This window comes from Salmo trutta, chromosome 31 (genome assembly GCF_901001165.1).
Source record: "Salmo trutta chromosome 31, fSalTru1.1, whole genome shotgun sequence".
NCBI lineage: Eukaryota > Metazoa > Chordata > Actinopteri > Salmoniformes > Salmonidae > Salmo > Salmo trutta.
Genome location: NC_042987.1, coordinates 36620499 through 36632234, shown reverse-complemented (window position 1 = coordinate 36632234; position 11736 = coordinate 36620499). Strand labels below are relative to the sequence as shown.

Genomic DNA, 11736 nt, shown 5'->3' with positions numbered 1-11736 from the left:
GAGCCAGGCCCAGCCACTGGGGAGCCAGGCCCAGCCACTGGGGAGCCAGGCCCACCCACTGGGGAGCCAGGCCCAGCCACTGGGGAGCCAGGCCCAGCCACTGGGGAGCCAGGCCCACCCACTGGGGAGCCAGGCCCACCCACTGGGGAGCCAGGCCCAGCCACTGGGGAGTCAGGCCCAGCCACTGGGGAGCCAGGCCCACCCACTGGGGAGCCAGGCCCAGCCACTGGGGAGTCAGGCCCAGCCACTGGGGAGCCAGGCCCAGCCACTGGGGAGCCAGGCCCAGCCAATCATAATTCGTGTTTCCCCACAAAAGGGCTTTACTACCCCCTCCCCCCCTCAGATGATCCCGCAGGTGAAGAAGCTGGATGTGGAGGTCCCAGGCTGGTGTGGTTACACATGGTCTGTGGGTGTGAGACTGGTTGGAGACGTACTGACAAATTCTCTTGAATTAACATTTAATTATTGGGAAACAGCTCTAGTGGACATTCCTAAAGTCAGCATGCCAATTGCACGCTCCCTCAAAACTTGAGACATCTACAGCATTGTGTTGTTTGACAAAACTGCACATTTTAAAATGGCCTTTTATTGTCCTCAGCACAAGGTGCACCTGTGTAATGATCATGCTGTTTAATCAGCTTGTTGATATCAACTTGATATGCCACACCTGTCAAGTGGATGGATTATCTTGGCAAAGGAGAAATGCTCACTAACAGGGATATAAACAAATCTGTGCACAACATTTGAGAGAAATAAGCTTTTATTGTGCATATGGAACATTTATGTGATTATTTCAGCTCATGAAACATTCCAAATAATGCCATAGTCTGAAAATAGATTATATAGATTCTAGTCTGTCTGAAGTAACCTGAAAGCACATTAAAAAATAATTTAAATCCAATTTGGCTGTGATTATTTTTGATTTGACAAGTTGAAGGACCAAACATTGAAATGGGTTTAGAATATTTATCTGAAGAAATGTAATGGATGTCAGAAGGATTCAGGAAGGGAATGAGAATTGGGCCAGATGAAGCCAAAATCCTTGGAGGAACTTAAGAGATACTGGACAGAAAAGGTCATGCAACACTTGATCATGCTAGTAACACACAGTGACATGCATTACAGAACACAGAGGAGGAACGTTAGTTTGACCAGGTAGAAAGTAGGGTGGCAGTGGTGATTAAGGAGAGTGAGGACAGGTGTGGAGGCTGATTAGCAATGTGTTGCAGCAATTCTAGTTGAGTTAGTAGGGAACAGCGTTCAAGGCAACTACTGTAGTGAAGTGTTGCATTCAAGTTTTGTCCTATCTCCTGAATTTTTGTTCATTCTTAACACCATTTATGGTTTAGTTGATTTCAATTCAATATAAAAGTAGTAGCCTATACTTCTTATGTTATACAGTGTCAAAACAGTTTAAATCAATGGTTTTAATTCACTAAATCACAGTACACAAACCGAAATGATTCAAGTTAAGTAGCTAGATAGGATGATCACTAAACGCTTTCAGCAGTGTCGTAATTAGCCTAGTAAATTGATAAAGGCGGGTGACGTCAGCTATGCTGGCAGGGCTGGTTCTTCGTGTGCAGAAAATACCTCTTCAAGAGTGAACAGCGAGTAGGACATTGACTGACCCGACACTGTACATCATCTTCGCTGGATTGAAAACAAGAGTTGCAACATGGGCAACGTCCAAGTGAGTGTCAAGTTTTGGACAATTTTCTTTTTAAGTGCGTTATCAGCTTTTGTTGACTTTCTAAGCCTAGTAGCCTATTTGATGCTACTGTACAGTGTAGCCGGAAAGTGAACGAATGAGTTGGCTGCAACGCTCATTTTAAATGCGTCTAGGTACCACTCGACTGAGTCAATGATCTACATGTCAAAGATATAGTTATTTATATTACGGTAGAATGTAAGAAGAATTAAGCTAAATGGCCCATCCTATTGGTTATCAAATCATTTTAAAGCTTTAAAATGTATCCAAATGGGTAGTCTTCATATATGATTTGTGTATGAGTGGAGCATAATTTATCCATAAATAGCCTACTGTTCATCATAGCCTGTTATAAATGTAGGCTACGCAGCAGGACCATTCATATGTCAACCGACTGTATATCAAATGAGTGTTAGGAGCGTGGCAGCTTGAGTAGGCTGCTTGTCTCTGGAATTTCTCAGAAATGCTCTACACTCAATGATCAATAAGGTTGCATTGTCTTTGGGGAGGCTGAGCGAGGAAGGGAGGCTGACGCCTAAGTAGCTTTGTAGCAATACGCAATTGCCCCATGACTCAGCGCACAGAGACTGCACCCTTTGCTAGACTAGGAAAGGAGGGGAATCTGGCCTACTGTATTCAACCATGAAGGAAAAGTATTTCTCACCGAAAATACTTTAATTTTTAGGATGCATTATGTGGCATAGACCTATGATTATTTGAGACAGATATGATATCATGGGAAAGCATATTTTTGTATGTTATATTAGTGTCATTGGTGTCCTGATTCTGAATGTTTTCTCAGCCAACTATTACCCCCTATGAGGAGTTTGATGTCGTGGCTGATATCAAGGCCATTCGCAAATCCTGCAAAGGCTTGGGTAAGTGTATGGACTCGTACTTCCGTTCAATCACAATATTCCATTCAAGCATTAATCTAGGCCAAAGGCTATAGGATTCTCAAATCTGAGCCTTGAGGTCCACAGTACGGTAGTTTTTCTTGTCTCCCTAATGAATTGATTAATCAATGTCAGTGATTGGCCAGAGCGATGTCCTAGCGTAGGTCTGAATCAGTTCCTGATTAGAAGGGGCAGAATGTAAACCAGCAGTACTGAGGATTAGTACAGGAACTTGTCAATATTTTCCATAGTCCCTTGCATAGGGTCATGTATGTGTTTACTTGCACATCACAGATGCATGACATCATCCATCTGATCAGAAATAGTGACCCGATCACTATGTATCCACCAATATGAGTCAATTATGCAGCGACGTAAGGATCAACGGATTATACAATGATAGTAGGACAATATACATCTTATTTATTGACACTCCATAAATGGATAGTTTTGTGCATCCACGGATCAACTGTTTGCAACTTTTTATTCGTTTTTTTTAAGTGTCTTTCTGATTCATCTCCACAGGGACGGATGAGGAGGCCATCATTGAGATCCTGGCCAATCGTTCATCAGCACAGCGCTTGGAAATCAAGCACGCGTACTTCGAGAAGTATGACGACGTGAGTCGTTTCTTATCCGTAGACTCATGCAGTCAACACATTTAAGAAATGTTTATGTGAAATGTAGAGTCCAACTGTTTTCTTTACGACTTTCGCATACTTCGTTTGAGTTGTAGGGGAGAAATACTTTTTGGAGCACAAGCTGTCCCAAACGATGCGTTAGTGCGCTGAATGAGTGATGGAAATACTAACATGTAAAAAAAATAAATTAAATGGATGTTGATGCCACTGTACAGAATTTTGCCTCCTAGATTTCTTTATTCCGCTTTGCTTGCCTCCTTGAAATAGGAACATTTTGTATAGGAATCGAGGTAAGAACTTTCTAGTTTAAAGGAGAGTGGAATTCCACTGTCCTTTCATACATGTATACTTGATCTAGACAGTACAGAAGTAGAGGGAGGATGCAGTGATTGACCCCTGGTCTTTGGTGGGGAGGCAGACATGTGACAGCAGCAGGTGTGTGTTAACACTATACCACAGGGTTTGCAGGAGGAAGGACTTTTGAGATCGTCTGTTCTATGTATTGTCCATTACTAAGGAGTTGGAGGAGGTGTTGAAGAAGGAGCTGACTGGTAGTTTTGAGATGGCCATTGTGGCCATGCTAGATCCACCCCACATCTACTCTGCCAAGGAGCTGAGGAAGGCCATGAAAGGGGCGGGCACCGACGAGGCCGTTCTGGTGGAGATCCTGTGCACCAGCACCAATCAGGTATGTTGTTACTGGACCATTAAGCCAATTGGGGCTCCTTTAAAAAAAATTATAATAATTTCACCTTTATTTAACCAGGTAGGCTAGTTGAACAAGTTCTCATTTACAACTGCGACCTGGCCAAGATAAAGCAAACAGTTCGACACATACAACACAGTTACAAACAGAATAAACAAACACAATAGAAAAATCTATACACTGCAAATGAGGTAGGATAAGAGAGGTAAGGCAATAAATAGGCCATGGTGGTGAAGTAATTACAATATAGCAGTTTAGCACTGGACTGGTAGGATGTGCAGTAGATGAATTATTCTTGAATAAAGGCTAATCGGGTATGGGTTTATTGGCCCAACTTGCATTGATTTGGACTGTCATGATCAAATCTGCACTCTGCAGGAATGTACACACACGATAATGACAAACAATGCTGTTCAGCAGATCATTTTACCTGTCCCAATGCTGTTCAGCAGATCATTTTACCTGTCCCAATGCTGTTCAGCAGATCATTTTACCTGTCCCAATGCTGTTCAGCAGATCATTTTACCTGTCCCAATGCTGTTCAGCAGATCATTTTACCTGTCCCAATGCTGTTCAACAGATCATTACCTGTCCAACTGAATTTTTTTTAGACGGAGCATATTATTATGTATATTTAGTGAATGAAAACAGAAATGCTAAAGCCGACTGTCTCTTGTTATTCCCTGACTCTCTCCCAACAGGAGATCCTGACTTGCCAGGAGGCATATGCCCAGGGTAAGTATTTTTAGCCAGGACTTCATAACACATTATATGGTCAGTCAACCCACACACCACCAGTATTCTTGTATTTATGTGTGAGTCACTAAATGAATCGGTCATGTTTTCCTCTCTCGTTCGCTGGTGGAGATTTGGACATGACATTATAAATTCATTTTAGAGTAATTTTACGGCTTTAGGGAAATCTCCAAGCTGTCGATGAAACGTGACACTGTTTACCCCCTTAAACAATATGCTGACCCAATGTCTATGCCAGGGGAATTATTGATGCATTCCATGCTGTTGTGATATTGAATTCACATTCTTCTCAAATTGCTGGCCTTTCATAGTATTGCTTTTTGACATCCCATTATTTGGGTTTGTGAACTTTTGTCTTATGTTGCTACTTTGTTTTCCTAACACATCTGAAATTGTGTTTTTCTTTTTACTTTTTCTACATTGTAGAGTAATGGTGAAGACATCACTATGGAATCATGTAGTAACCAAAAAAGTGTTAAACAAATCCTAATACATTTTAGATTCTTCAAAGTAGCCACCCTTTGCCTTTCACAGTTTTGCACACTCTTGGCATTCTCTCAACGAGCTTCACCTGGAATGATTTTCCAACAGTCTTGATTGAGTTCCCACATGCTGAGCACTTGTTGGCTGTTTTTCCTTCACTCTGCTGTCCTACTCATCCCAAACCATCTCAATTGGGTTGATGTCTGGTGACTGGAGGCCAGGTCATCTGATGCAGCACTCCATCACTCTCCTTCTTGGTCGGTCAAATATCCCTTACACAGCCTGGAGGTGTGTTGGGTCCTTGTCCTTTTACAAATGATAGTCCCACTAAGCACAAACCAGATGGGATGGCATATTGCTGTGGTTGCCTTGCTGGTTAAGTGTGCCTTTTTGAGTTATAAATAAATCAGACCGTGTCACCAGCAAAGCACCATCACACCACCACCTCCATGCTTCACGGTGGGAACCACACATGCGGAGATCATCCGTTCACCTACGCTGCGTCTTACAAAGACACGGTGGGAAAATCTCAAATTTGGACTCATCAGACCAAAGGACAGATTTCCACTGGTCTAATGTCCATTGCTTGGGCCAAGAAACATGAGCAAGTCTCTTCTTATTGGTGTCCTTTAGTAGTGGTTTCTTTGCAGCAATTTGACCATGAAGGCCTGATTCATGCAGTCTCCTCTGAACTGGTATGTCTTACTTCAACTCTGAAACATTTATTTGGCCTGCAATTTCTGAGGCTGGTAACTCTAAAAAAAAAAAAAGTAAAAATTTTTTAAAAAAAGGATTCTCTGCAGCAGAGGTAACTCTGGGTTTTCCTTTCCTGTGGCGGGCCTCATGAGAGCCAGTTTCATAGCGCATGATGGTTTTTGCGACTGCACTTGAAGAAAGTTAAAAAAATGTCAGTATTGACTGACCTTCATGTCATAAAGTAATGAAGTGTAGTTTCTCTTTGCTTATTTGTGCTGTTCTTGACATAATATGGACTTGGTCTTTTACCAAATAGGGCTATCTTCTGTATACCACCCCTACCTTGTCACAACACACCGGATTGGCTCAAATGCATTAACAAGGAAAGAAATTCCACAAATTAACTTTTAAACAAGGCATACCTGCTAACTGAAAAGCATTCCAGGTGACTGCCTCATGAAACTGGTTGAGAGAATGCCAAGCTGTCAAGGCAAAGGTTGGCTACTTTGAAGAATCTCAAATAAAACAATGTTTTTGTTAACACTTTGTTGATTACTACATGATTCCTTATGTGTTACTTCATAGTTGATGTATTCACTATTCTACAATGTAAAAATATAGAAAAACCCTTGAATGGGTAGGTGTCCAAATGTTTGACTGGTACTGTACATCTGGAATAACCTTTGACCTCTACACTGAGACCCATTTGTTTACCCTCCAGTGAACGAACGTGACCTTATGGCTGACATTGAGGATGACACCAGTGGAGATGTCAAGAACCTCCTGATATCTCTTCTGCAGGTAGATGGGGTGATGTTCTATGCTTAAAGTTCCTAGTGTCAAATATACACATTTTTGCACATTGATCACGTGACAAGGCGAAACAAGACATCAACTGGAGTTGTTCCCCTTTGGGAAGCCAGTCTTTGGGCCTTGTGCCCACTCTTTCACCACCCACTTCCCCTGCACTAAAAGGTAAATGACATATATCCTATCACAATGACCATGTAAATAGATTTGGATAAGAATGACTGCTAGGTATGAAAGTTATAGAAGTAAATGGGAAACAGGAAAATACATTTTGGTTTGGGAAAACCTTCCTTGTAATGCCGCTTTCACTCACATCATACCTCTGCTTGTTAGTTGATTCTTCCCAGACCTGCTCTCTTTCACTCTTACCCGGTCTGTCTCCATCTCTTCTTTACCCCCTTCTCTCGACCTCTACCCTGATAGGCTAACCGGGAGGAGGGCTTCGAGGTGGACGAGGGACTGGCCGAGCAGGATGCTACCGCTATGTTTGAGGTGAGCTCTCACTATGTACGGTACCAGGCTCTTGTTTTATGTCTGTTACTATCAACCTCTCATGATGCTCTAGGAATCAGTATGAAGGTAAAGGTTAGACTTCATTCTTGTTGTGCAACAACAAATGGCGGTAGAGGAACGTGAGTAACTCATTTCTTTAGAGTAAATCTGCCGTTGACATCAATGCGTGTGGATCTCGAGCCAGAATTCCTTTTCTTTTTATAAGCACTGACTGTATGTATCCCTGTGCTTTCTGCTGGTGTGTATTCTGGTCTTGATGAAAAGTGTCTTTGTTTGTGGATGTCAGGCAGGAGAGGGTCGTTTTGGAACGGACGAGTCCACATTCAGTTACATTCTGACACACAGGAACTACCTGCAGCTTCAGGCCACCTTCAAGATCTATGAGCAGGTATGTACAGTACACCTGCTATTTTCCACTGGGGGGGGTCATGAACTCTGTCAACGCTCTGAATTGACAATAATAGTCAACAGTAAGAAAATAACCGTTATTACTAGGTTGGTCCAGTGGCGTAAGACGCTGCCTCATCCCACATACTGCTGCAGATCTGTCCTACTGCTCTTTCATCGATCTGTCCTATCCAATAAACAAGGAATGCGTGATGAGTGGGACTGCCCCACTTTTTAAAAATAAGGAAATAAAACCATTTGCCATTTAAATGGAGGCACTTCTAAGTACTTGGGGAAATTGCCTGGCAGTATCAGTTATGTTTTGTACTCGGTATGGACAAATGGATCACCATCTTGATTCTGTGTTCACTGTCTTGTTTGTTCTCTTCAGCTCTCTGGGACAGAGATCCTGGATGCCATTGACAACGAAGCCACTGGGACCTTAAAGGAGTGTTACATCACCCTGGGTATGTCATTTTTAGAGGCCATGGTTGCTAATTACCTGTAAGTTAAATACATTGAACAAAAATATAAACACAACATGTTAAGGGTTGGTTTTGTGCGCTGAAATAAAAGATCCCAGAAATTTTCCATAATGCACAAAAAGCTTATTTCTCTCCATTTGTTTACATCCCTGTCGGTGAGCATTTCTCCTTTGCCAAGATAATCCATCCATTTCTCTACCATAGGCCACCTCCAACATCGTTTTAGCGAATTTGGCAGTACGTCCAACCGGCCTCACAACTGCAGACCATGTGTAGGGGCGGCAGGTAGCCTAGTGGTTTAAGAGCGTTTGGTCAGTAATGGAAAGGTTGCTGGTTTCAGTCTCTGACCTGACTAGGTGAAAAATCAGTTGACATGCCCTTATTGTTCCTGTAAGTTGCTCTGGATTCTTCACCTATGGGATCGTCTGAGACCAGCCACCCGGACAGCTGATGAAATTGAGTAGTATATCTGTCTATAAATAAAGGCCTTTTGTGGGGGAAAAACGAAATCTGATGGTTGGGTCTTGCTCCCCTGTGGGTGGGCTTAAACCCACACACTGTGCCCCTTCCAGTCATGTGAAATCTATAGATTAGGGCCTAATGAATTTATTTAAATTGACTGATTTCCTTATGAACTGTAACTCAGTGAAATTGTTGCATGTTTTTATATTTTTGTTCAATATCGCTAACTTTGCTAACTGAGGGTGAAACCATTCACTGCCATTTAGTTGTGAATGTGACGTAAAGCAAACGAATTCACCAAGTGTCTGAAGGAGTAATCATGACTTCCTCATGAGATGATCGCATAGTGGGTAGACTCCAAAATGAGGAAATAAACTTTCATTCATCAAATGTAAACAGAACTGTGGTATTTCCTGTTTTTTGACTGCGTTGACATGACGTTGAACCCAATGCTGGAGTTCCACTCGGTGCCCCCTCCACTCGGTGCCCCCTCCAGTGCCCCCTCCACTCGGTGCTTCGTGAGGCACACAGGGAAGTATTCATCTGTCTGCATGCACGTCTCTTTCTCTACAGTGCGGTGTGCCAAAAACCCTCAGCTCTATTTTGCCCGTCGCCTGAATGCTGCAATGAAAGGGGCAGGCACCGACGAAGACACGCTCATCCGCATCATCGTTGGTCGCTCAGAGGTATGACATCAAGGCATGAGACACCAGAATATTACTTTTAAGGGGTAATAGTATCACCAATGTGTTTTCTAAAGCTTTTGTCCTGTTAGGCCTTGCCTTCTCCCCTCCCCCCTGTTTTCCTAACAGCATTGTGTAGGGCTTACGATGGAGGGTGGTGCCACTAATTGTTGCTTGAGCAAATGACATGACCTTGCTCAGGAATCACTCTGTTACTAAAGCAACAATTACTTTGCTTACCGTAATAAGGAAACTGTCACTGTTTTTATAATTTCTTGAGCAACGGAGTGATTCTGTGGACCATTTTTTTTTTTATATATTTTTTATTTTTTTTGTCAAATAATTTGAAACTTTATTAGCTCTATTCATGTGTTGCACGTTTCTTGACAATATTGTTTTGAATGTTTTAGGACTGATGTCCAACTGAAAAAGATTTAGTCTAAAGTGCATTACTGTGGCTTGGAAACATGATGCCATTTTCAAAAGGGGAAAATCTTTATCATGGTCATGTCGCCAGATTGGCGTTAGATGCAGTATAACTTTAGCTAGCTAAGATGGAGGGGACGGCACTGAAATTTAGCTAGCTAACGTTAGCAATGACTTTTTTTTTTTTTTTTTTTTTTTTTTTACATTTACAAACTTTGCTAGCCATCCAGTAAATTTGAGGACATTACCTTTTCATTATTTCTTGAGCAATATCATTTAATTTCCAGGCCGCTGTTATTTTAATTTGTCTTTCGTTCAGAATGACTGGGCACCAGTGGCCTTTAGGGCATCAGTATGGGTCGTATGTTAATAACAATGGCTGGACTTAGGATCAACCCACGAATACTACTACTTGCCCTAAATAAGAACATATCTAAGTCATACGAGGATAATTATAGAACCAGAAGATCATGTAAATGTTTGTTTCCAACAGTTTGACCTGGAGACCATTAAGGAGATGTACCTGGAGAAGTATGATGTTCCTCTGAAAGAAGCTCTGAGCTCTGAGTGTGGAGGAGACTTCAAACGTCTCCTACTGGAGATCCTGCACTAAGACCCCTGTTTGTTTTTTTTTTCTCTCTTTCTGTTCCTCTTTTTCCTTCCTTGACAGTTAGTCCTAAAACACCTGTCTTATACTTCTACCTCTCATCCTCTTCTCTCACCTCTTCCTTCTCTCTGGCTCTGACTGCAGCATGGACCAAAAACCAACCACACCATCATGTTACTAACATAGACAAATGTCACTAACTTCTACATCGAGTTATGAACAGAAGACTGCCAGGTAGCCCGGGCCGTATACTGGATAATGAATTAAGTCCTAGACCTGAACTATGGACTAAAACCAAAAACATTTATATTGATATACTATGTTTATTATCACACATTCCTCAGTTAGGCTCTTCTTGCAAACAGTAAACGAACCAACTATTATTAGTCAATTTTTCTTTCCCTCTTATTCAAAGCCACGGGAAGTAGGTGTGCTGAAGGTGCTTTAGTGAACTTGCCCTTTAGTGCTCCTGTATTAGTTGAGGAAAAATCCTCCCCAGCGTCCCCATCCCCATGCTCTTATTCCTATGTTTGTGGCTGATAGTTGATGTTGGCTGTAGTATTAGTTCATACCACGTTTACTGTGTCTACCACATAGATGCCTTGACTAGCCTTAAGATATGCCAGTTTATTTTCTTTCTACTGCACCACTCAAGCTCCAAGTAATCTCATTGGAAGCTTTCCGGTACATACAGGATCACGACATGGCACCATTTTGAATCGAGAAGAGATCAAAACATATCTGGTTTAGAATTTCTATCCATCATTTTAGGATTTTTAACCTGTAGGAAAAGGTGACGGTGTTTATAGACCACCTTTTTAGATCAAAGCCTTCTCTTTTGAAATATTTACATTTAGATTGACAATTACTTTTTTTCTAATAAAACTCAATGGAAAACAGCAGTAGTAACCAATCTAATTAGTTGATCTAAAGATGTACGTCGCAGTGGATGTTAATGCTTTTAGAGAGCAATGGAGCTCTAAAATGAATATATTAATGAAGTAATGCACATAGCATTGATTGTAGTATTTAATCATTTAAAGGAAATATGGTAATTAATCATAAGGCTTCAAGTACAATCATAAGCATGTAGAATTAAAGGCAACTACTGTATGGTATTGAATAATATTACAGCCTCCTAAAATGGTATATCAAAAATAACACTAACTAGCTTGTGAGAGTAGGCTTCTGTTGTGTCGGCTATACAGGTGTCAGAGAACGGTGTTGATGGCAACCAGGTCAATGTCAACGACTTCCATTTTGGATGAATGTTATCCTGAACATAGCCAAAGATTTGGTTACTGTATAATATAAATAAAGCATAGCTATATTAAACCAAACAATGCATGTTGCTGTCTTTCACTTTTTTTTGTCAACCTCAGATAAAAGTGGAATTGCATTTAATGAGATTGAAATGTGTTCAGTACTACTGATTTCATTTTCAGGGGGTCACATAATGGACTAATAATTACTT

At 41.5% G+C, this 11736-nt stretch overlaps 1 protein-coding gene across 1 annotated transcript; it reads left to right on the top strand.

Annotated features, from left to right (window-relative positions):
* Positions 1–1544: 1544 nt before the first annotated feature.
* On the top strand, positions 1545–11605 carry anxa13l (annexin A13, like). Its single transcript, XM_029726470.1, has 11 exons — positions 1545–1693; positions 2514–2589; positions 3133–3227; positions 3766–3936; positions 4656–4689; positions 6611–6690; positions 7123–7191; positions 7499–7600; positions 7991–8066; positions 9120–9232; positions 10149–11605. Exons 1-11 carry the CDS (start codon positions 1679–1681, stop codon positions 10266–10268), a joined length of 951 nt encoding a protein of 316 aa, XP_029582330.1. The 5' UTR covers positions 1545–1678; the 3' UTR covers positions 10269–11605.
* Positions 11606–11736: the final 131 nt, after the last annotated feature.

Excerpts from the sequence above, each read along its gene's own strand:
- anxa13l (XM_029726470.1), top strand. Across the intron at positions 2,590-3,132 it reads CAAATCCTGCAAAGGCTTGG|GGACGGATGAGGAGGCCATC; the intron begins GTAAGTGTATGG and ends TCATCTCCACAG. Across the intron at positions 8,067-9,119 it reads GGAGTGTTACATCACCCTGG|TGCGGTGTGCCAAAAACCCT; the intron begins GTATGTCATTTT and ends CTTTCTCTACAG.